At 35.5% G+C, this 26,021-nt stretch overlaps 2 protein-coding genes across 23 annotated transcripts; one reads left to right on the top strand and one right to left on the bottom strand.

The window, feature by feature from the left end:
• Nucleotides 1–296: 296 nt before the first annotated feature.
• On the bottom strand, nt 297–8,286 carry LOC147384265 (putative galactinol--sucrose galactosyltransferase 2). 15 transcript variants are annotated; one of them, XR_015172726.1, is made up of 12 exons: nt 7,775–8,264; nt 6,229–6,452; nt 5,900–6,089; nt 5,550–5,725; nt 4,255–5,427; nt 3,671–3,818; nt 3,479–3,570; nt 3,123–3,233; nt 2,849–2,971; nt 1,404–1,598; nt 786–1,111; nt 297–637 (listed from the first exon to the last, which is right to left on the bottom strand). XR_015172726.1 is itself a non-coding variant. In XM_086425874.1 (12 exons), the coding sequence occupies exons 2-6, from the start codon at nt 6,414–6,416 to the stop codon at nt 3,712–3,714; spliced, it is 273 nt and encodes a 90-aa protein (XP_086282000.1). In that variant the 5' UTR covers nt 6,417–6,452; nt 7,775–8,286; the 3' UTR covers nt 297–637; nt 786–1,111; nt 1,404–1,598; nt 2,849–2,971; nt 3,123–3,233; nt 3,479–3,570; nt 3,671–3,711. The 15 variants fall into 15 exon arrangements, 11 of the variants coding, with proteins under 11 accessions (XP_086282000.1, XP_086282003.1, XP_086282004.1 ...); XM_086425874.1 differs by lacking the exons at nt 4,255–5,427; nt 5,550–5,725 and having other exon boundaries at nt 3,671–3,719; nt 3,793–3,818; nt 6,229–6,261; nt 6,401–6,452; nt 7,775–8,286; XM_086425877.1 differs by lacking the exon at nt 5,550–5,725 and having other exon boundaries at nt 4,266–4,330; nt 6,229–6,261; nt 6,401–6,452; nt 7,775–8,283.
• Nucleotides 8,287–14,402: 6,116 nt separating this feature from the next.
• Nucleotides 14,403–24,951, top strand: LOC147384264 (uncharacterized). 8 transcript variants are annotated; one of them, XM_086426361.1, is made up of 9 exons: nt 14,403–15,058; nt 15,199–15,310; nt 17,007–17,159; nt 20,656–20,705; nt 21,112–21,414; nt 21,546–21,626; nt 23,126–23,266; nt 23,500–23,704; nt 24,436–24,951. In XM_086426361.1, exons 5-9 carry the CDS (start codon nt 21,364–21,366, stop codon nt 24,519–24,521), a joined length of 564 nt encoding a protein of 187 aa, XP_086282487.1. In that variant the 5' UTR covers nt 14,403–15,058; nt 15,199–15,310; nt 17,007–17,159; nt 20,656–20,705; nt 21,112–21,363; the 3' UTR covers nt 24,522–24,951. The 8 variants fall into 8 exon arrangements, 2 of the variants coding, with proteins under 2 accessions (XP_086282487.1, XP_086282486.1); XR_015172958.1 differs by lacking the exons at nt 23,126–23,266; nt 23,500–23,704 and adding an exon at nt 24,009–24,143; XM_086426360.1 differs by lacking the exon at nt 20,656–20,705 and having other exon boundaries at nt 23,392–23,704.
• Nucleotides 24,952–26,021: the final 1,070 nt, after the last annotated feature.

Genomic DNA, 26,021 nt, shown 5'->3' with positions numbered 1-26,021 from the left:
GCGCCAAAAACGACTGCCCCTAAAGTCGCAAAAAGAGTCGTTTTAAAAGGAGTGATTTTTTAAAAACGACTGTCCAAGACAGTTGGAAAAAACGACAGTAAAATAGGGATATAGCGACGGTAAAATAGGGATATAGCGAGGGTCGGCAACCGTCGCTATAGGGTATCTTTTTAAAAAAAAAAATTATTACGCCTGCTCCCCTCACATGTTGCTGAATATTGAAGATACCCCTTTGTTTTGACATTGATGACCTAGACCCCAACTAACAATATAAAAAGACCCAAATGCCCCTCGTCTTTAACTTTCATAAATCTAACTAAAAATCATTAATGATCTCCCACTCCTGTTTCAAATCAACGCCCACATTCAGTTCAAACTAAAAATCACAAAGAATAATTTTGAAATAGCACACCAGCACCTGCAACTGCACGCAAGATGTTTGCACCAGCACCCATAAAGAGGGACTTGGCCCCTTCATTCTTGAGAATCTGAGAGAATGCATCCAATGAACTCTTCTACTTGACCGCCTCTCCAAATGTTGTCATCATCCTTTGACGCACTGTATCAATAGGGTATGAGGCCAGCCCAGCCCCAATTGTGATCCCCATCCCAATAGAAAACTTGTTTGGAAGCTATCCTGCAATCACCAAACACAATAGCACACATTGTCCAAACTGTAAACATATACAGCCACTAATTACAAAAATCAAAATACTAATATTTCTTCTCTGTTTCTACTGAACTGCATATCACCAACCAACAAAACTGGTTTTAGAGAATCATACATTCCAAAGTAGAGCCCACGGTACACAATAATCCCAACACATGAGATGTTAAATCCACGGTAAAGCCCAGCAATGCCATCGGATTTTATTGTCTTCCTGTAGACATCAATCAGACCATTGAACTGCCTTTCACCACCTTTCTTTGCAGCCTTAGCATCATTAACCAGACGTGTTCAGGCATAATCCAACACAGCATTAGCCACATCAGTTACCTTAGCACGAGTTGGTCGCAAATTATCAGTCATACTGTCCACAACATGAGTAACCACTATAGGCTTTCCAGCCATGTTACACTTGTAAAGAGCAGCCTTTTGAAATAAGAACACCTGCAGATATTAGAGTTGATTATCAGCAGGCCCTAGTTGGCTAGCACAAATACACAAGAACAGTTATGTAGTTAAGTGCAAATAATGTCTGCACAGGAAAATATAAGAATTTTCCTAACATGAAATAAGGATCCTAACATGAATACTGATATTGCTTTAGATAGAATGGAATGGAGGAACAGGATTTGTTCAACCAATCCCATATATTTTAGAATTATTACACTAAAATCACAAGAGCTTCAAACCATAGCTAGCGTATTTAACCAATTAGCTATGAGAATAATAACCTTGCCTTCAACAGTTCATAGATGTAATATCTGGTATCATAGTCCGTAAGAGTTGGATAAAGCACTTTGAAATCAGTGTTGTTCACATATTCAAATATTAGGCTGGGGGTCTTTGATTGTTGATCCCTGACAATATCCAACAATTTCACAATATTCGGGCCACCACAAAGGTTCTGCAATATTTTTATCTCCCTCTTGATCTGCATTTTTATAAACAATGAAAATTAGAATCAGCTGTCCAAAGATGCTTTAGAAGACATTATTAGCCAAGAAAAGAAAAAAAAAGAACCCCATAAATATAATATAAGAAAAAAAAAAGTATTGTCAAAGCAAAAGCCAAATGGGCAGAAACAGTAAAAGTTAATAATTTGAAGGAAAAAAAAGACACAAACATGCATCCCTAGAATAACAAAAAAATAATATAAAAAAAAAGATGAGGAAACAGCTTGGAATCCGGCATGTAGAAAAATCCATTGTCATGCTTGTTTGACCTTCAAAAGGAATCCAGCAGCTCATCTCATGAATCACTCAGGTTATGTTTCTGTCTCACTTTTTATTATTTTTCCTCAAATGTGCAGCTGACAAATAATTGAAAAAACGAGGAAAGCTATAAGGTATATCATGATCAAAGCAGAAGCAAATAGAATCAGTAAGACAACAAATTATACAAAGGTTGTTTTTCTGATAAATATTTCCATTTTCACTAAAGATTATATCCTTTAAAAAAAAACACGAACCTTGCATTGCCGGGTCTTCTTTTGCTTACTGATTTTTATTTTTATTTTTTTTATGGGTAAGTTGGTCTTGAACCATGACCTCCAAGTTAATTTGCAATGAGTCAAACCAACTGAGCTATGGGTCTAAGCCCAAAATAGGAAATGGAAGTTACTGAAAGTGCTGATAAAAAGCATATGAAAAAGATAAAGATAAAAATTGTTGCACAAAGTGGCACAGCATGCTTGGACTTGGTAAGCCAAGCAAAATAGATAATGCAAAACGGGCATCCAAATACAAACAATGGATGCATATCAACCATAATGCAACACTACTTGACACCACTACCAGCCCACTGAGTGGCATTAAACAATATCCCACATCGATGAAGAAGCTTCCTCTTCCTCACACCTTATCATCAAGTCCCAATCATTAGAGCTTGCATGATAAGAGGAATACATGAATATCTGAAAGGCAACTCGGTTATTTGCTACTCAAGCCCAAATGTTGTTTTTTTTTAATAAGTAAAGGATTATATTAATAAAAGTGGTCGAGATGACTTGTGTATTTAACCCACATTCACTAGGCCAATAGCTAAAATCACAAGAGCTTCAAACCATAGCTAATTGGTTATTACTCTCATCCATTCACTAAAAAGTAAGTTTCATCAAGCAAGAATAGCAAATCTGAAGAACGGAAGAGTATGTTGGATCTGGAGGGAATCGCTGATACTTACTTGACGTTGTGATGTTGCTTGGCTTCATCCACGACGTGCTTAAGACCTCGTTACTGGTCATTGTTCTTGTCATTCTTTTGGAACTTTTCATTTTCTTTTATTCCTACAAGTCTGCTGGCAAATCTGTATAAGACCAACAAAAGAATAAACCACATAATTTAGGATCAAATTAAACAGAGAGAAAAGAAAAAGAAATTGAATACCGCCACAGTTCAATCTAACGCATTAATTTATTGCTAGCATTTCTCTGTCATTCGTAAGAGAAAGATCATACTGTGCTCCTTCTTGAACGACACAGTCCTTGGAATCTTTGACTTCATTACCAATTTGTTGCCACCCATCATCAATGATCAAGAAACGTGGAGGAGTCCCTCCCTCCAATAAACTGTCCAACAATCCAATCAAAAACTCTAGTTTAGTAAAATTTACTCTCATATTCACAATGTGTGAAAAAACTTTGGTTGCGATCTATTGTTCTATCATAACAATTTACTTTGGTCTGAAGTAAAAAAAAGAAAAAAAGTTCAAACCCTGGAAAATTTTCACCCACTTGTGTTTTGAGCCATGACCCCTGAAAGGAACTTCTAACTACCCACCATACAGGGACAGAGAGAGTCCTTATTTTCTTACCTCTTGAGGCCTTCTTGGACACCCTCAGCTGTGACATCAGTGTAGAAAGCATCCCAAGTTCACCAACCAAACCAATCAATAAATGAAGGCAACTGCAATTACATATAAATTATAGGATTCACCAAATGTGGATTCAAAAAGAGAAGGAATGATTTTTTTTTTTTTTTAAATCGTGAGAGACTTCTAACTAACCTTTTTCTTCTCTCGGTGGAGAAAAGTTTGCACATGTTTTTCTACAGCCCTGTTTGACAGAGAGAAACCCATATGATATCTCTTCTGGATTACATATTCCAGGATTTTCTTTTGGAGATTACCAAAATTCCATGTGTTAAGTACTCCACTGAAGACAGAAATGAATATCATTGTAGCAAGCCAATAAAAATGAATATCAGGAAATGATTCTGAGTAGGCGAAACATTTTAATCAGTAAAGCTAAGAACAAAATCATTCTATGTAACAAGAACATGGACACGGAGTGAGCGTCTGACACCAGTACTGGGTGTGCAACACACTGGCTTTGAAAAATCAGAGACGCGGCAAGTCCCCAGAGTTTAATTAAAATTCAAAAAGTCAAAGAAATTCATTAATGGAGAATAATGTCATGTCTAAGATGCTATTGAAAAAGATTTTTTATCTTTTGCTCGATTGTAATGCCTTGCCAAGTGATTATGTTAGAATATTACATGATGATGTATCTTGCAATTTAAGAATTTTAATTAAGGGAAAAATGACAATTTAAGAATTTTATCACACAAGATACTAGTTGAAGAACATACTAGGCAGTAACCTGCTCCAAGAGATGGAGAATCTGTACACATCCACTCCCATTTGCTTCAGCAACTTCACATCTTCCTGCAATTACAATAAAGTGATAGAGTCAGTATTGGGTACAATCATCGCTGCCACATATTTCAGAAAAAATATCCCTACAACAGTGGTGTCAACGATTAATTAATGTCCATTTTCCATTTGGGAAAATTCCACAACATCACATACAAACATCCAAAACATCAGCAACAGACACTAGAAACAAATAGAGCAAAATAGAATGACATCAAAGGTGGTTATGATCTTTGCTCATAAAGACAAATGGTGATGGAAGACAACTGATCCAAAGGTTCCAACAACACTTCTTCAATAGATGTTTTTTTTATAAATATTATTAACTGCATTTAATCTCTCTTTTGTTCTTCTAGACTAGATAGATTACAAATCTCCACAGAATTACCACATAAAATACATATAGAATGGTTGTGAGAAACATACACTCAATGGAGACAGTGAAAAAAACTGAAGGGAATGGTGATAGAGGTGATTGCCAAGTTCATTATTAGGCTTTAGCTGCTTCCAATGGAGCTGCGGCCCTGCTCGCAATAGTCTGCTCGTACAGGTCTCAAAGATGACAGAATTTAAATTTCAGAAACTTAAAACAATTACCTCATGGTCATAATAAGCGTCGGGGCCATACAACCCTATTGCTGCACTCATTATAAATAAAAGAATGAAAACCACTTCAATATAAATAAAAGATTTTTGTTCTATTTGTCAAACATGAATCATCAAAAATATCTAGAACACTGTCATTAACAAAAAAGAACAACATGTGATGTAAATCTAAGGCTAAGACTTTAATCCAATAGCAAAATTCTCTATTCAACAATCTCTTTAAAAATTCCACCAATTATAAAAAGAGAGAAAAAAACATAAAATTTATCATAAAAATAAAAGAAATCACAGTAGTTGTGTCACTGATCAAAGTGTTGGAATCTGGATTGCCACCCTTGGGTGGCTCTGCTGCACCACCAAACACACTTGTCAATCTCCTCATGAAAGTGCTCTTCCCACACCCATAATTTGCTGCAAGACCAATTACAAGTGTCTTTTCTTCAGCTGAGCATGAGATATCTGAATAGTTGGTGTTGGTTCTGCCTCTCACACTAGATTTCTTGCTAGTTGTGTAGGTGAACAATAGACAACACAAATACAGAATACTATGTAAGGGAATCCAAATACAAGCAATATCAATAGTTAACAATAGAATACTATGTATCAAATACAAAGTTATAGTTACCTCTCCAACACTTTGATCAGTGATCAGGGGTCATTCAAAATCAATTGATACAAAGTGGTGTGGTCCAAGAGATACATGAAGCCATGGCAACCAACCCACATGTCCGATGTGGAATAATTCCAATAGGCTAACACTCCCCCTTAAGTCCAAGTCAGTGCATGGGTAAGCGGCACGTTCTGCTATTATGTTAGGGGTCCAACTCAAAGAATTGAACTTCGAAGTTACAAATCTTAAGTGCTTTAAATTGCGATTTCGAAGAGAGATTCAGCAATATATATATATATATATATATATATATATATATATATATATATATATATATATATATTTCTTTATTTACAGTTTCCTACCCATTGAACCTCGATGGATTTGAATCCGTAGATGATGTAGCATCTTCTTGAGCTTGCGAATTGAGGGATAAGGATTGAACCATTTCTTGAGGGAGGACTTGCTCTGATGATTCTTCAACCGTTAATCTCTCGAAGGATGTCAAAAAACTCTCTTTAAAACACCGACTCCTAATTTGCCCACCAACATAGACTGAAAAACAAAAAGACAAAATTCTTAGATATATTTATATAATTTAAAACCTATTCTAATTATTAGGAAATGGTTCAATTTGATATTAAATTATAACATTTGTGAAAGATGTTACATACTAAGTTTATAGATACCCTACCCATTATATAATAATCCTTAGCTCTGTCCATGACTGTCATTGCGAAGAAGACAGTAGCAAAAAATTAAAGAGAGCATGTGGAACATCGTTATATGTCACTTGGACACAAGTTCATATTTCAGTGCCAGACATGAATGAGGTGTGTTTTGATTGAAAGATACAAGACACATACAGAGCAGAGGGAGCATCAAATGTGGTGGGCCCCTTTAGTATCCAGTCCAAGCCTGTCACCAGTTTAGCCCAAACATGAGGAACTTGGGTCTAGGTTTCAGCTCTCAACCATAATTACCAAAACAAGCAAATAAGTGGATACATTCATGCTTAAGATATGGCTTTTGGACAAAATTGAATATAGATGAAACAAGAACTATTAGCCCAACTCCAAATCTATGGAATATGGTTTCAATGGAACTATTAACAGGTTGAACATGCCCATAGTACTTTTTCTTATTTATTTCTTTACTTCTGCAGTTGTTCATATATTTAATTTTTAATGTCTTTGATAAATGTTTTGATCTTTTACCCCTTATGTTTTCAGCATTTCCCACTCCATTTGTGTTTCTATCACGAAAGGCGAAAAAGGCCTGGATAATACGCAGCTTTGGAGTCTCTTCTAATTGGACCTGTATTCTGTTTTGGTTGCTTGAAAATCACTATTATAGTTGTTAAATTAAGAATAGCTTAATTACAGGTGATGGAGTTGATTTGATGCAAGTAGGTTGGGACCACCTTAGATTGTTTATTGGGTTCAACATAAAAAACTGACTAATTATTTATCAATAAGGATAGTTTGTTTTTTTTTTTTTTTTTCAGATTTTGGTTTATTGTAGTTGGGTTCCACTCTTGATTCATGTGTCTTAGTCTCTCCTGAATTCGAAGGTTCTGCTTTTTGAGTCGCACTTGTTGGTGTAACATACCCATAGGCTGCAATTTTCCTTGTGCATTTTATTGGTTCCTTAAAATAAACTTAATTAGAAAGAAATCATGAATATTTTAAAATTTTAAACAGAATAAAAAGGCAATTAAATGATCCTACAGGAGTGCAGGTCCCAACACTGCAGATCCTGCAATATATAACTTTGAGTTATAATGACCGTAGCATTTTTCGGTTGCTCAAGATTAATTGTTGGAACAAAAAAACCTGAGGTACTTAATAAGAAATCGTTATCAAGTCAGGATCTCCATCAATGAAAATTATATATATATATATATATATATATTTAAAGTTTTGATGATGTCTTAGTCTGAGTAACATAAATATAACTTGGTTCATAAACAAGAAATATCACTAGAAGAAAAGTAAATAGTTAATTATGGAGATGTTCTACTATGAAATTTCAAAGCATAGCGTACGTGTAATGGATTTGATTCTCTTAGGAATTTTTACAAACAGTTGGTGCACATTAATTTGAAGGAAAGACAATATGAAGGAAAACCTTCAAAATCAGACAAGAATAATCTAAAATGTTGAATGCAAACTTCAAAGCATTTGAAACCCTAAATTAATTAAGAAAAATCTTAGATTCAATCAAAAACTTTAACATACCTGAAGATTCGACCACAAACCAAGCAAAGGGAGGGAATTCGAACAAAGCCCTAAAACTTTCAATCAAACGCCGATTGATTATGCCCTAAAACTTGCAAATCAAAATTTGATTGCGTCTTCAAAATCACAGATTCTGTGAGTGAGAGATCGAGCGAAGATCTTTCGATCAATTTATTTCAAAAAACAAATCCGATCGATTTACTTTCCAAAATGAAAAAAAATTGATCGATTTTGAGTGAGTGAGATAGAGAAACACTTGATCAAGACTTAGAGAGTTGATTCGAGAAGAGAGATTCGAGAAGAGAGATCCGAGAGAGAGATTCGAGAAGTAAGATCCGAGAAAAGAGATTCGAGAAGAGCGATGGATTTGAGAGAGAACGAAAGAGAAGAGCAGTCGAGTAAGAGTGAGAGTGAAAGGAGAGACAGAGATGAGTAGAGAGTGAAAGTGAGAGAAGAGAGTTCGTCAATGGCGGAAGTCGAGTTTCTGTCTGAAATTTTTTGTTAAAATGACTATCGGCACCCCAACTTTTACTTATTACATGAAACGACGTTTAAACGACAGCTAAAAACTGTCGTAATTAACGACAGCCTTTAGCAGTCGTTTTTAGCGCATTTCTACAGTCCCTATAACCGCAATATGACGTAGTGTGTAGTCCCCGTATACTTACCATTTTTATAGTTGAGATACATGAGATTAAATCCACGCGTTTGGTAAATGCATGTACCAGAAGGTAGTATCAATACTTCATTCAAAGCACTTAGAAATAATTGTTGGGCTGCTTGATTATGAACCCCTCCTAGTTTTAACATCGAAAGATTTTGGACGAGTATTTATTGTGACGATCTTATTGATGAACATCAAACTAAAATTAATTGTGACGCACGATAATCATTGGTCATGATATTTCTCATTTAAACTCCATCCAATGCAAACCACTGTGGCCCATGTATTGGCTTTCAAAGCTCACACCTTGAAGACTACTTCATTGGATAATTTCAATTAAGCTCACAAAAGCAAACTAACGTGGCCCATGTATTAGCCTTTGAAGTCCACAAGTTTAAGATTGCATTTTTTATTTCTTCCTTTCTCATGGGCTAATACCATAACAGAAAAGTTAATCCCATCAACGATTTCTTTAAGCCCAATTATTTAGCCTTCAAAGTTGGGTGTGCCATATGTGTGAGCTCAACAACTTTAGTAAGATTGGAATCTTGCAAAGACAACTTCTCTTGGTTTCACTACAGTATAGGAATAGTAACACACAGACTAGCCCAATGGGCTTTTACACCTCATTGCTCTTATGCTTTGTTGTTATTAGGCCCAATAGCCATATATTAAGAATTGTTTTCAGGCCTTAAAACAACTACATTGGTCTTGGGCTTGGCTGTAGTAAATAGTGGCGAGTCATGTACTAGGTTGGGCTTTAGCACAATTCGAATCTTACTAAGTTAGTAAGATTAGTTTTGTTTTATTTTACTGATTTTTTTTTCTCACGCCTCCAACACAGACTCCTTTTACTTGTTTTCTTCTTCTTACCCATTACTCCTCTAACTGTTCTTATACAATCCCACTTCTTCTCAAACTCATCTTCTCTTCAATCCTTTTCCAACACCACCTCTTCTTTTCTCTATTTATTCTTTTCTCTCTTCTGTTTTTGGTTACTTTTGCACAACCGAGAGAACAATGAAACAGGCACACCATTCCAACTTTGGTTATTTGTTTTGTTTTTTGCGAAGCTGTGGGAACAGAGAGGCAAGAAGTGTGACCTGATTGCCACAAGAGAGAATTGTTTTAATTTTTAATGAATAATGTGCTTTGGTTGTACATTGTACATGTGTGCTTCAAGGCCTTGAAGTTGGATTTAGATGTCCTCCAAGGAGCAAACGTCCCTTAGTAAGAGTAGCCTTCACTACAAAAACGCAAGCTATTAGCGACGCATTTTTTGCGATAGCCTAACTAGGCGCCACTATAGAGTATGTTTTTATGATAAGGAGAATTAAAAATTAAAACTGCGCGCGAAAAAACTAACGGATTTTCGTGAAAAACCCTGTCAACGAAATTTCGTGAAGACAGTCTCTCTCTCTCTCTCTCTCTCTCTCTGTAACAATCTCTTCTCATCTCCTTTACTTCTAGGGTTTTGATTTAATGGCGGAAACTCCCCTTCTAACCAGTCTCTCTCTATCTCTCTCTCTCTCTCGACATCTTAATGTTGAAAAACAATGGAAGATTTTCACATTCTCTGAAGTTTGGAGAATCCAAATCGCAGATTTCATAGCTCTTTGAGCTCGGCTGAACGAGGTATGATTCTTATAATAAGATTTTTAGGGTTTCTTTCTCCCATCGAATTTGATGGATTTATGGTTTAGGATTAAGCTTTTGTCCTTCATCTATGTACAATATTTGGGGGAGATTTTCAACAGATATTGCTTGAATCTAAGCAAAATTTGCTGGTTTTAGAGATCCAGATAAACAAGATTACTTAATTAGTAAGCACAATCCTGAAACTCCAGATTCTGTATAATTGATTTGAGAGTTTTTTTTTTTTTGTTCGATTATGAGGGATTTTTTATTTTTAGCATTTGTGACTCGATGTTTCTTGATTTATAGTTTTAAATCAACCAAAATATTACTTCATTTCACCCCACATATTCTCATTCTGTAAGCAATTTTTTTTGTTTTGTTACTTCTTTTCAGATTTTGTTTCATTTGTTCATACAGGATTTGTTCTAAACTAGTGTTTCTTCATATATCTATGAGCAAGCACTGAATTAATTCGAATTTGATGTCCAGAATTTTTTGATAATATCCAAAATTTCGAATACAAATTCAAATTGGATTTGGATTTTCAAGCGTCCATTGACTGACCTACTATTAATACAAACAAAGTCATTAAAAAACATTATTTTTTTATGAGGGAAGTAATGGTGTGTGTTCTGTTTTGTTCTTGTTTTGATTATCTTTCTTTCTCTTGTTATGTCCTATGTTAATGAAAAGAAAATATAATGAGATAGTGAGGTTTGGGTATTATCTTTGATTTGGAAAAGAGCCTTTTTTTTTACCCTCATTTAACTTCCAAAGAATTTGGTGTTGTATGCTTTTTGTCCAAATTTAAACTTATTGTCCAATGTTACCTGTATTATAACAACATTTCTTAGAATTTTAAACTTGTAGTTTTATTGTAGAAGGAAATTTCTTTCCTTGCTGTGTCCTTGTTATTGTGCTGTAAAGTCAGTGTTACCAATCAGAAAAATAATTTATTTAGTTTTGTGGACAAATGGTAAGGTTCGACTTTCTTGTTAAAGCTTTATTTCTAATGTCATCTACTCGTGCATTGCTTTGATCTTTTAAGGAGAAATGGCCTTCTGGTTGGCACTATAGATTAAATGGATCCAATATTGATGGTTACAAGTAATGTTTAATTGTAGCTTATTTTATATAGTGGATGACTTAGGGGTCAAATGATGCATATTGGGGACCTAATGAAGTCAGGGTACCATGGCGTATCCATATTTAGTGTTTTAACACATAGTGTCACCCCATGCTATGCTTTAGCTCCGCGTGTTAGGGAATTACTTGGCCTATGCATACCAAACAACCTGTAGTGAAGAACACCGTCGAGCTCATCTTCTTGTCCTATATCAAATCCAACTGCCGGGGAGCATGTAGTGGGTGACTCCTCTCTATTTCCACCCCTTCCTTCTGGCACATAGCGACTCTTGCCATTTATCAAGACTTTCTTTGTTTTGTGTGAGAAGCTGCAAACGAACCATTCCATCGTGCTACAAGATCATGTATATGTTACTGCAAGAGAAGTCAAAGAATCTACTGACAGTTCGTCAGAATCATTAGTTATATATGGGGGGATTGTCCAGGGGCGACATGATGTTGCTGCCATGACATTTGCAAGGTTTGCTGGAGAAATCACTTTCTATGATGTTGAAAAAACCAAGGCTTATCGATTTTGACAACAAAAGAGCATATTTCTGCTCAAGAATCAGGCAACAACATGAGCAACTTTCTACACAAGTGTCTATCTCACCAACACCTCTTTCAATGCCAAAGTTGCTATCTCACCAAGTGTCTACACTTGCATTTGAGTGTTGGAAGCCATTGCTCACCCAATGCCTATGCTCCCATCTTAGTCCCTTGCGTTCTCACCCAACATCTAAGGATTAACATATATGCATCAGCAATTAGCAGGTAGAATCCTTACCAAACACATTCATAAAGTTATTCCACGCATTGAGAAATATATCTTTTCAAAAATCTTGTTTATGCCAAGTACATTACATGGAAAGATTGTACTTAAAATTTCCGATTGAACTTGGTGGTTGTGAAGCCAAGTGAAAATTTATTGTTTGTTCTTTACATACTATTTTTCACTGTAGGATTCTTGCAAATCGACAGTCTGTGGCAAGATCAAAGGAAAGGAAGATCTGTTACACCAGTGAATTAGAAAGGAAGGTGCAGACACTTCAGATAGAGACAACCACCCTCTCGGCACAGGTCACAAAGCTACAGGTACGAACTCTCAAGTGGCTCATTTTATTTCTACCTGTTAGTAGGAGACACTAAAAAAATGTCCCAAGGTTGTGTTATCCTGTAGAAACCTAAGTTGAAATTAATGTGTGCCATTTTTTTGTTTTTGTTTTTGCTTATTGATGAGAATAGTTTTGTGGGTCATGTTGTGATGGTTCCTCTATGGTACAATTTGTGTTAAATCACTCATGCTTGGGTGATATCTAGAAAAAATAGTCTATAAAATCTTTCTGTTAATTTGTGTTAATTTGTAATTTTATTTTAGGGGTATTTCTGTAGTTCAATTTGTGGAGGCCCTAATTTGAGGGAGGTATCTCAAAAAAATAGTATGTAAAATCTTTCTTAATGCCATCAACCCAAAATAGCATTAATAAATAGAGAACTTGGTAGGTTGAGTTGATTAACTACTTAGAAAGCAATATATTATCAGAACAACCCAAGACCTTTTTATGGGAGGAAAAGATGGCAGAAGGGCTTCAACAAACAAATGTCTAATGTGGGTTGAGTTAAAAAATAAAAGAATAAGCCTGAATATATAGTATAGGAGCTACTTCTACATAGAGAGATTCAATAGAAATTGGATCTTATTATAGGGAATGGATGGGTATCATGTTACCTTGTACTCCACTGACATTAGATATGTCAATGAAATGGAAGCAGCATATGAATCTTCAAGCTGCCCAACCAATAGTAATTTTGATCGTGGAAGAATAATCACAAAAAGTAGATCCTCAGCATCCCTAACAATAGAATGTACGATTGTGGAAGACTTGGACTAAGCTTCAAATGAAGACGAAGACGATTTGGAATGCTGCCACCAAAGATTTACTATATGATCAACGGTTGTGATCAACATTTACTACATTCCAACCAAAGAGACAATTACTTCAATACAACTAGCAAAATAAAACATGAAACAACACCACCAACACAGGTAAAGACCAACTAAATAACTTCAATAGAACTTCTACATTTACTTTATCTGATGTAAACTTCTACCATACCACATAGCACACACCACACAAGTATATTAGATTAAGAGGCAATACCCAAATAATGCAAAATGAAAGAACCCAACAACGCATGCCAATTAGATCTAGAAAGGAGTACTTGGTGAACAGTGAACTTAGCAGTGAGTTGACTGATAAGCAAAGTTTCACACATTGCTGATATGGATGTGTACAGAACCATAAATACTTTTCATTGAAATATGAGGTGAGAAGCATCTATGGTTCTGTGCGAAACAATATCAATTTCAATGTTACTCCAGCACGACTCTAATTTCAATACTTGTTACTCCAGCATAATGTCTTATTTTCTAAAACAAAAATAGAGAATTTCTAAGCACATCAACTTTTCTTACAATGCCCAAAGTATCAAATTTAATTGGGTGGTTAGGTTCGGTGCAACCATCCTTCTCTCTCTCTCTTTGTTTTTTTTTTTTTGCTACGTAGATTACTTGACTGGGAATGCCTCCTGGAAGCTTCTGTTTCAATTTCCTATATAGATTTGGTGATGCTTTTTTTCTGTATGGGTTTCAAATGTAACTTTTTTATATTCAACTATTCTCTATCCACTCTGCTTCGAATTTTTCATAAATAAACTATATACTTATCAAACATATTGGTGTGTGGGGTTAGGAGTGTTAGGGAGCTAATTTGGTTTTAGGAGAGGCATAGGACTGATTGCAATATGTCTCATTTATAGCTACGGTAAAAAAATTAATTAGCGACGGTCACTTCCGTCACTATATGTCTCATTTATATCTATAGTGACAGTAATGCAATCAATTAGCGGCAGTTGTTTACCGTCACTATACGTCTCATTTAGATCTATAGCGATGGTAATACAATCCATTAGCGGCGGTTTTCGACCGTCGCTATAGGTGTCGTTTATATCTATAATGACGGTAATACAATTAATTAGCGGCGGTTTTTGACCGCCACTATAGGGCTTCATATGACTTTTAGCCACACCACCAATAGTGGCGTTACACTTGGCCATCACTATTGATAATAGCGACGGTTTTTTCGTATTTGCGACGGTTTTTGACCCCGGCTAAAAATCTAATATTTTGTAGTGCTTGCTCCCTTATGTATCTTCTTCCACACGTCTCTCCTCCCCAGCAACACTAATCCTTCTCCAACTTCATCACTTCAGCTTGTTACCTCCTCCTACTCGAACTCTATTTCCTCTTCCTTATTTATTTATTCTATGTGAGCACACAAGATCGTCACACAAACACCATGAGGGTCTCATAGCTAAGATCTTACACGGTTGACACTACGTGAAAATCATGAAAATTAGAGAAAAAAATTGTTGGGCTTGGCCCGACGAATTTTAGAAACACAGATTTGACGGATACGGGCCCACGAAATTTAGACAAAATTTGCGCAATTTTTTTCCCTCTCTCACTCTGGTTTTTCTGCATTTTCCCTCTCTCTCTCTCTCTCTCGCTCTGATTTCTCTCTGCGTTTTCCCCCTCTCTCTACTTCGTGAGAAGCTCTCCCGATTTTGAGAAATTTCCTGCATTTTTTTCCCTCTCTCACTCTTTCTCTGGTTCATGAGAATCTCTACTGATTGTAAGAATCTCTCTCTCTCTCTCTCTTTGTCTTCCTTGATCACATCTCTCTCTATATCTGATCGATCTCTCTCTGTATCTGATCTCTCAACACTGAAAATGATGGAGTGAAGATAAGATCTAGGGTTAATTGGAGCCTTGAAGTGATCTCTCGATTTCTTAGGTTGGTGGATTCATAATGTTGTTCAGTTTATTGAAGATGAGATCTAGGGTTTATGATTCCCCGAACTCTTCGATCTCTGAATTGGTTTTAATCATTATTTACTTGGATATGATTTTCATTTTTTCTATGAATCTAAACAGCAAAGATCAAGGTTCATGATCTCAAAGCTAAGTTGAAGCCAAATCTGTTGATCCAGTCCAACGTCCCTCACAATCCCACCTCTCTCCAGCTCTCTCATCTGTCTTGATCAAGGTTCATTTTTTTTTTTCGTTTTTATGATGGGGATTCGTAGATCTGATTTTAAAAGTAGGTTTTTAAATATTGATTTGGTGTTTTAATTGCAGCATTGTGATTTTTTTATTGAATGATTGTGTTTTGGATTCCATCTTGAATGTGTAGTAGTAGTTTGGGGGAAAACTTCTAGTTATATTTGGTTCAAATCATGTAATTTTCTGGAAAAATATTTAGAATTAGATTATGTAAATAGATATTCAGAATTCAGGATCTTGTTTTTTTCTTGTATTGTTTTTGAGAAGCTGATTTCAGACTCTAGAATTAGAATCTCATTTTCTCAACTTGATTTTGTAGTTGTGACACATAAAAGTATAATAAACACATTTTCACAAATGCAAGAAACAAGATGCTGTATTATTTTGTAATTTTAGCTAAATGTAATTCTAATTATGAGATAATTGCTTTTATAATCCAAATCAAAAGTGACATCAGATTTTAAAATCAATTATTGGTGAAGTTGGAAATCTGAACCAAATGCCCACAAGTAATATCAAAGTTACATGCTAATTTAAGTTAGAAGTGACTCTTCTATGGCATTGAAAATCCTCAGGAGTGAGTGTGCTGGATGGAGCTACAATCATTAAGGAATGGGAATTCTGCTCAAAGCATGATTTCCCTCAAAGTCTCTCTCCATTCTTTAAAAAGTTGGGGGGTTTATTCGTCGTCAAAGCCTTATATCAAAGATGTGGAATTTTCTTAGTACCAAATCTTCAATAAAGTATATTGAGATGGATTTTTTTTACTATCTCAATCCACATTCTTTTATAATAGTGTTGTTCGTTTAGAATTTTCAATCTGCATGTTCCTTCTAATTACGATTGTGATGTAATCGGGGCATGTGTTGCATGAGATACGATTCTTTGATTTTGCAAGTTTTCTTTTTTAACTCACCTAATGATGGTGGTAATGGGATTACTAAAATATTTTATACGATTTTAAAATAATTCCTAGCATACCAATTTAAACCCAATTATGTGTTTCTATAAATTATTTGATGCATGGAGATGTTTCTGATTTCAATTTCCCATAACTATGTTTCTTTTAGACATTTAAATAGGATGATAACATTTGAACTTGCAAAGAAAAGCACCTTCTATCACTTTCTGGTTGAAGGGCATTGGGAGAACTATGTAGCCATCAGTTTTCTTGAAGCCCTCAACGCATTGTTCAACATTGCCATAAGCTCCAAGTTACTTTTCGTACTTGGTTAGTAGAATTCCATATTGAGTGCATAAGGATCTTATGGGTTACCATCTTTATTAACCTGTGACATGTAAGAGGGGCTACTATTTCTTTCCCATATTTTTTCTACTCCCTGTCCCTCATATTTCTTCTCGACTCCCTTATTTCCCATTTTCTTCTTGTTTTTTATGCTTTAAGTAAGCAAATGTGCATATGAACAAAATCCATTGTCATCTTTTCTTCTGTAGCAATAGGAAGCAATTTATAAACCTTACGTGTGCATGAGTGACGATATCACAAAATTGATAATGTTTTTTTTATTAAGAATTAGATAATTTATGGCTATATGTTTTATTACTTCTTTTCTTTTTTTAAATTCAATTGTGCTGTTTGTCTTGACAAATATATCGGTTTTACTCTATGCCTACTCTCAGAGGAACTAACCAATGTGAAATTATTTCTTATACTCAAGGTGGAGTTTGCCACTTCATCCGTAGATTTCTTGCATGGGATTGGCCAGACAGCAAGATTAGGTTAATCTGGACTTTTCACGAGCTTATTCACAGAATCCAATATAGATCTTGTTGCTGCAGTGCGTTAAGCAAGGAAAATTGGTCAACCTGTGGTAATTCTCGAAACTTCTTTTACAATTTTTTTTTTTGTATATCTGAACTGAAGTTTCTGAACGAGTACCTAAAAACAAACCATTGTGCATATAGAGATGATGGGTCATGTGCCCAACCCCACCTGTAAGGGGTCCAAATAGGTTCAAACAAAACCTAGACTTGGTTTTTATGAGTTTGAGATATGCGTAAGGTCCTTTGTTCATTTATAACATTTATGTTGAATCTATCAAAATCAATGCACATATGAATCTGTCGGAACCTATGCCTTTGGAAATGAAGGAGTAGACATAAGAATGTTCATCTTTGAACCTCAATGCTACGTGGTTTGGAGTCGCCACCATTCTTTTTTGGAAATGGGTGTGAATGGGCACCCGAATCGATTATTTTGAAAATCATTTTTATGGTATTGTAGTGACTCTCAATCATGGAAAATGTATGGTCTACCTAAGATCTAGGTAAGGGGATTCGGTTAGAGAATGGGAAAGGTGTTAAGCACCCCACTCTCTCCACCTAAGGTGGTTATCTTTTGAATTTGACCATTTTTGAAAAGGATGTAACAATAAAAATGCATGAGATGCATAGAGTGGTGTGTGCATAAGGTGAGTATGTACTTCTTTGAAAGAAGATTTGATGTTAGTGTTGACATAAGAAATATCCTATGAGAGAAGATATTCTATGGAGTCAACATACTTTGCATGAGTTGGGATGTTGGTTTAGGATTTTAGAGAAATTCCATAAAAGGAGTTTTCTTAGATCTATAACCTTAATGCATGCATGCTTAGCTAGAAACTTAGTGTTTTAATTCCATCAAGAGAGTTACACAATTCTTCATCATAGCTAATCATGTGTGGTGTGTGCATGTGGTGTACATCATGATGCATGAGATGAAAGTGGGTAAAAAAGGGCTTCAACCTCCATCCTTTCGATCAAACCGCCTCAAGCATTCCATGCCCAAGGTTGAGGTTCAATCTACTAGGGATGAAAGAGGGTTTTTCATTACATCCTAAAGGCTTTTAAAAAGAAAAAGAGAGGGATAGAATAAGAAAATGCAAGTTAAAAAATAAGTAAACAACTATTATCCCACCTTGTCCCCTTGGAAGTCTTGAATGAACTTGAGCTTGAGTGGTGAACTTTGAGAGTTGAAGGATGTAGTTGAGGGTTGAGAGAGTTGAAGGTTGAGAGATGAGTAGAGTTGAAAGTTGAGAGATAAGAGATGAGTAGAGATTTTGGTAGAGTTTTAGGTTGAGAGATGGGGGCTTGAGAGCATGGGTTGTTCATAGAAAATGAGGGTATTTATAGAGTTTTTGGAGAACTTTTGGGGATAAAGTGGTCCAACCCTAAAAATAAAGAAAATGGACATGAGGTTTATGTTGTTTCTTTTTGGATTTTTCATTTATATGAAGGTAAAGATGACATTTGTGAAGAAACCCTAAAAACATTCTTTGATCTTTGGTTTTTTGGTAAATAGAGATGAGAGAACAAAAGTACTTTTGGGAGGGTGAATAAGGGAGTGACATCTGTAAAGGTAGAGTGGTAGGTAAAAAGTAGACCTTGGTTCATTTGTAAATAACAAACAAAGTAAGGGTAGAAGTATATTTTTGAAATGGACCAATGGGAGAACAAAAATACTTTTGGGAGGATGAGTAGGAGAATGACATGTGTAAAGGTGAAATGGTAGGTGAAAAGTAGACCTTGGTTCATTTGTAAATGACTCATAAAGCAAGGGTGGAAGTATATTTTTGAAATGGACTAATAGGAGAGCTCCATGTATGTACTTGAAGATTCCCACCTTTTGAGGGTATGATTGGAAGTTCTCTCAACTTTATAGATTATTACCGAAGACCAAAGTATCTTTTTGATTTGACCACACCTTTTGAGAAGGGCATTCTTGAATTTTCACAAAAGGGGAGTTGACCCTCCAATTAGATGATGCATTGGGTATTGGGGGCTTATGAGAGGTCAACATGTGTCATCTTTTGAGGGGGTGTGAAATAATGGGCTTGGAATGGACTTGGTATTGGGCTTAGGTTATGGACTTGGGTTATGGACTATGGCCTTTAAGGGTGGGCTAAAAGAATGGACTTGAATTTGGGTTAGAAGGTAGGCTTTGTCTTGGGCTTAGGTTGGATTAGGAAATGGACCTTGATTATGGTATGGGTGATGGAGCGGTGAATGGAGAACGGTTATGAATCCGGATTGGATCATAGAGGTTGTATGGAATTAGACTGGGTTGAGGATAAGGTTGAACATGTAAAATATATATGACATGATGCATGTATGCATGAAAAATGATGCCAAGTGGCAATGCGGGTCCGTCGAGAAGCTTGAGTTCTAAATCGGAATCAATTTGAGGAAATTTGGATTTTCCTAACGGATTCATGCAAATTGGGGTGTCTACAGAAGGAATTCCGCTTCTAGTAAGTTGAATGAGTTGACGGTGCATAATTTTTCTATAATCCTTCTCCTCCTATCCTTCTCACCACCATTTTGGGGTTGGTGAGACTGAACCTACTCCTCCATTTGAAACAATGGATCAGGGAGGATAGAAGGATTCGGCAGACGTTTTATGCTGACAAGGGAATTCCTAAGTTATTGTTTAAAAGAAAGGAAAAGGAAATTTAAGAAATGTGTAGAATAAACATACTTTTTAACAGCTCATAAAAACCAAGAAATCATTAGAAATTGTTACCCATTAGAGATCATTAGAAATCACTAGATCTTGGAAGTGATCAAGTGCCATTCATTCACATGGTTTTAGGGGTCGAAATGAAAAAAAGAAAAAGAAAAAGATGTGATGTACTAGCCTCTGAACTTGGAATTTTGTATTAAGTTTTTCTAATAATGGTTGAAGAAGTGGTCGTTGTCTTATTTTTAAGATTTGTAATGCAAAATTTGTGCAAAAGTACAATTCTTATAAATGCATCTTGATCTATATAGATAGGGTAGGTATGATATATGATGTCAATTGATTGGCTGCCTCTCGGATAGGTCATAGTTAAAAAATCCATACCAAATGATTAATCATAATAGTACCATTGTTCTTGTTATTTTGGATGGTCATGACTCATGACCATCAAATGAATGTGATTGATTGGTTGGTAGGATCATATACGACCAATGAAATTGCTTGTTCTATAAAAAATCGTAAGTCTTGCCTGTCGATTATATAATCTTTGGCGAAATATTATATATTGTATGTGTCTGCTAAATGTTACGTGCACAAATGTTCTTGCTTGTTACCTTTTAAGAGGTGATAATAAGCAGTAAATAAGTCCCAATTGAGGTTGATCAATCACATCAGCTATCCTATCCCATGTCCACTCTTTTTACTTACAACAAACTATGACAGTGTCCGTAAACATGTTAATCCCCCAATTTGGTCTTTATGGTTGAGTCAGACATTTGGTCTTTAGGTAAAGCATTGGATAATTTATCTGTTCTCGATTGATTTTTAATTCTTTTGCTGGGTACTTAACATATGCTTTGTTTCTTCAGGGTGCTGTATATATGAAATGATTGCCTACAAGTTTGCTTTAAAAGCCTTTGTAAGCTGCTTTGTCATTTTACACTTACATTTACATAAAGTCTGTAGATTTCTGTGTAATCTCTGTGATTTTCTTACTTCATTGGAAAAACTAGGTTGGTAAAGGAGTCCACAAACACATTCACCAGCTTTTATGTCAAATTCATGTTGTTTATTCTATTCTATATTTCCTGTAATCCCAAACAAGCATGTGCATACAGAATTGCAAGTAATGAGCTAACAACCTCATGGTACTTATTCTGTAGTAAATAATAGGAAGTAGCATTCTTCCTATATGTCGAGGCGACAACTACTAGTTTCATGCTGCCGGTAGAGAACATATTGATGTACTACAAGACCTGTTTTTATTTACTGTGTGCATGGATTTGATGAATACTCTTCTTATCAAGAACAACTTGTTTGTTTAGGTGTGAATGTTGGGTTCAAGTTGGCCTTTCCTGGTTGAAGTACAAAATGCACACCATGTTCTATCTAAGGAGTCTATCAAAGAAATGGAAAAGTAGATAAACAACTCAAAAGTCAAATTAGTAAGTTCAGTGGCTTGTTATGTAAAAAACCACCCATTCATGTACTTTTCTGAAGGTTGTGTTGAATTTTCCATCTGAATTGGAGAGAGGAATTTCTTATACAATCAGGTTAGAGTAAGAAACCTGAAGGAGATGGGTAGTCAAGGGTGGACCTTGATGCATGAAGGAGAGGCAGAGAAACAGGTTATCTTTTTTTCTTAATGGTCAATATGCCATCATTATGTTACTATTTACCATATTATCTTTTTAGCTTTGTTCTAGAAAATTAGGCCTTGGATGGGCTTAGTGTTATATTCCCGGTGTATTTCATGCAGAAGCAATATTCTGCATTAGTATGGATTTCTCGCCCACTTGAGGATGAGGACCTACAGATTATATATTTGCTTAAAGACATGGTAAGGTGTTATGCAAGGCTTCTCATTATGCTATATAAAAAATTCAATTGTCCATCTTGTGTTCTTGTTATTCCATTTTCTTTTTTGTATGTAGATTATTGATTTGTTCGTGTGCTTGTACGGTCAGTGTTTAATAGAACTACTTGTGTCAAGATCTTTTTGTGATAAGTAATACTTATGTCAAGATTGGTGGTTCAAACTGATTAATATTTTAGGTTTATAAAGGCTAGGCTGAGGTGACTAATTCTTAGATTGTTGGATATGTTTTTCTGAATGTCCAATACAATGTGATAGATCAGATGGTGATGACCAGCCGATCAGGTTGCTTTTTTAGCTTATTAGGTGATACTAGGTAGTGGGTTGATATGCCATATGTACATCATTGGTAGAGAATACTTGTCTTTGTCTTTTTCTATGCTTCGCCTTCTATGACAGATTTTTGAAGTTTTTGTCCTGTTTTTCATGTCTGGTATGAAGCATTTGTCTGCTGGTATTGTTTGTTATCCTATCTTTTTTCTCTGTCATCGCTTTTCAGACCTTGGCGGTGAGTTTTCTAATTTAATTAATTAGATGGAGTACCTAGATATAATTGCTTCTAGTATAAAAAATGTCAACACCATTGGATTGGAATTGGAATTTTTTTTTTTTTTTGTTCTACAATGGTTAAAATACATTACACGTGATATAATCATCCCATCTATTTAATAAATCTTCTTCATCTCTATAATTTCAATCGTATTTTCTCATATCAAAGGTAGGATACCCATTTGGAGGAGACACCATATCAGTAACATGTGTATATATTGACTTGCATATTTAACATAGGAGGGAGGTTTGGTTTTTATTAATTATTGGAAGCTAATATAAGGCCACAAGAGTACCAAGGGGGGGGGGGGGGGACGTAAGAAAATTTGGGATAGTTTATTTTGCGTTTTACTAGACTAGGGGTCTTGGGTATAAGTTGGCTCCCTCAATTGATCCTTTTGGGATCCATTTTGTATGAAACTCAACCATTTCAGGTTTATTTGGATGATACAAAGGTGCTGTATTTTTACTTGTGCATTGTTCTTGCGTTCTTGTCAAATGATCGGGCCTACTCTAGATTGCCTATAGCCACTCACTATATTCATGGAGAGTACTTATTAATCTGTAATGATTCATGTCTTTTTTTTATGGTTTAGTTCCATTTGATGCATACATTGCTCAGTTGCCATATCGTTTCATTGTTCCCTTTACGTATATAAAAAGAAGTAGATGTTTCTTATGAAGTGTAAACAATTATTTATTTTCCTCGATTACAGATTTGGCTTGTGTGCATTTGAAGTTTTGAATTCTGTTGTGCATTTATTTTAATTGTTATGGAATTTTTTTTTTCTTTGAGGTTTGTTGGTTATTAGAGGTCTTCATCATCACTAGAAAGTCTTTCTAAATGTTCAAACCCATAGTTTCCTATTGCTCATTTTATTATCACATTTTGTGTTTGTATTAAATGATCCCAGATGATGACCGACTCAGAGGTAAGGGCTGCATTCATACAAGTTTTATTCTCAACAATGTACCATCTCAAATCTGCAATTCTTCCTTACTCACTCTATCTAATCAAACTTTCCGTAAAAGTTGTTCAAAAAGGAGTAGAAAAGGTATTGGAATCCATTTCTTTTTACGTTTTCTTTGACTTACAATCTACAACAGAACTTAAGTTTCTTTGTTATTATTTATATTGGACCTACCTTGGATATGTGAATGGCAACACACATACTCACAGTTCAAAAAATATTGCCTACCCAAGATGAGTTATACTCATCACAACATCGAGATCTCCTATTTCTCAGGTGTTTTACCATCGGTAAACTATTTTTTCATGCAAGAAAAGATGGCAGCTGTGAAACTAATGGCATCTCTCGCTGTGAAACTAATGGCATCTCTCATAGCAAGTGAAGATGTGGTCGTGCAGAGTATATCGGTTGAGCTGCTGGAAACAAGATCAGTACTGTCGAGTATTTCCTCAATGAGTCACTCGTTAGAATTACGACAAGTATGTGAGAAGTTGTTGATGTGTATAACATCCCCCTTAGATGGTATCCTTCCTAGCTTTCCTTAATGACATAAGAGTTGTAAACCTAGTGTACAGTCAAATTTTGCCTTATCAATTATATAATATATATATCTCTGTATGGAATTTCAATATATAATATGAATTTTGAGTTGTTTAGTTTAATTTGGAGTTTGTTTTATGATTATTCTTTTGTTTTTTATTTTTCTGATTTTTTTATTATTATTTCGTTTATTGTGATTGGTGAAGTAGAGGACCGTGCTATTGTTTGTTAAACCTCCAAATTCGACGGTCAAACTCTTATGGACTTTTTTTATTTTTTTTTGAAGCTCATTCTCCAATAATTTGATAGTCGAGGGCCGTCAAAAAAAAAATTCTACAAGAAAATATTTGAGGGATGGTCCATCAAATTTCTCAAAATTTGACGGGCTAAGACAGTCAAATATGGGCCTTTTTCACATAGTGTGAGTAACCTTCTTTGGATCATGATTTTACTCTCTTTCTCTTCTTTTTATTTTTTCAGAAAAGAAAAAATAAAAAAATAAGTGATGTTGCCACCAATTCATTATAGCTCCATACTTTTCCTTGATTTCATTTTTTTTTATTTTGCTGTAATTAGGATGTTTGGAAATCTTTCCTCTCTAATTTTTTTTTTCAGTACTTATGTATCCCACAACTTGAATTTCCCCCCCTTTCTTTTACCATTGTTATAGGGCCCATTCATCTCTTTCATGATCTTTACTTATTTTTTTGCAGGGGCAGGATCTGCTGATCTTTGCAAGGAGCTTAGAGGTTGCCTCAACTTCAACCATATCCCTTGGATAAGGTTTCAAAGGCACTAATTTGGTTCTGATTTTGATTTCCTTCTAAGTTGTTTCACGTAAAGATCACTGCTTCAAATCTAGTTTGTGGTGCTTATGGTGTCGACAACTCTGTTGTCATGGTGACAACTAAACTCTAGTGTGTTACCCTCGTTCAAACTAATTGTATCGGAGTTTGTTGCAACTATTTTAGAGCCATTGTCTTCAATGCTGACATTAGAAACAAAAGTAGCAGAATATCCAAGTGACTCCAGATCATGCCAAACAAAGTATCTGGGGATTTCCTGATTTGTTTATTCCTGCTTATGGATTCTTCCTGCATTACATTAGAGATTGAGCCACCAGGGTTAACTATTGATGTACTTGTAGACCTTCGAATTGAGACCCTTTTCTGTGGAACATAGCTTTGAAGTGGCTTGTCTCTAGATCTCTTTCTTAAAGATTTAATAACACCCAAAGCTTTTTTTTTTTCTAAATGATCAAGAGATGACGTAGTTTCCACTGACTCCTCAGATAGTGTCTCCATATCATTCAGATCAACAAATTCCTTCGAAGCGGTAGGAACTTCAATGGGATCGTGAGAATAGTTTTTTTCAGTAGAGGTACACAAGTTTTTTGACGTAGGAGAGGGTATTGCAACTGAACTTTGCATCTGAACTTTCTTCCCTGATTTGTTGCCCATGGACGTTAAAATTCTTAGCATTTGAGACAGCACCACCATCATCACCCAATTTTTTTTTTAACTTGATCATCTTGGTATATTGTTTGTTTTTTTTTTTTTTTACATGATGCCTTGTAATAGGAAGCATATATCAAAATATTAGGAAGCCATGCTTGTCTGCTAATTTTTATAATGATTGTATTTGTTAATCATACATGGGGTGAACATTGTTGATTTGTCAGAAGAGTTGCGTGATGAGAGATGTACACGTAGAAGAGTCATGCGACGATATATTTGTACAGCTAGTTAGCCAATCTCTAAAGCAACTATTCATCAGTAGTGCTTAGAGTGGACAACGTCAACTGGCTAGAAAAATCACGGGACGCAAGATTGGCACATGCAGAAGAACCATGCGACGAACAATTTGTCCAGTCAGTTGGCCAATCTCTAAAGCAAATGTTCATAAGTAATGCTTAGGAGTGGACAACGTCAACTGTCTGACAAATATCAACTGGCTAAAAGAACCACATAATGCAAGATTTGTACAAGCAGAAGAACCATGCGACGAACAATTTGTCCAGTCAGTTGGCCAATCTCTAAAGCAACTGCTCATCAGTAATGCTTAGGAGTGGATAACGTCAACTATCTGACAAACGTCAACTGTTTAGAAGAATTACATGATGCAAGATTTGCACACGTAGAAGAACCATGCGACGAACAATTTGTCCAGTCAGTTGGCCAATCTTTAAAGTAACTATTCATTAATAGCGCTTAGGAGTAGACAATGTCAACTGGCTAGAAAAATCACATGATGTAAGATTTGTACATGTAGAAGAATCATGTGACGAACAATTTGTCCA

This window comes from Akebia trifoliata, chromosome 15 (assembly GCF_017979445.1).
Source record: "Akebia trifoliata isolate Shusen 1 chromosome 15, ASM1797944v1, whole genome shotgun sequence".
Lineage (NCBI taxonomy): Eukaryota > Viridiplantae > Streptophyta > Magnoliopsida > Ranunculales > Lardizabalaceae > Akebia > Akebia trifoliata.
This window is presented reverse-complemented; position numbering and strand designations above follow the sequence as displayed.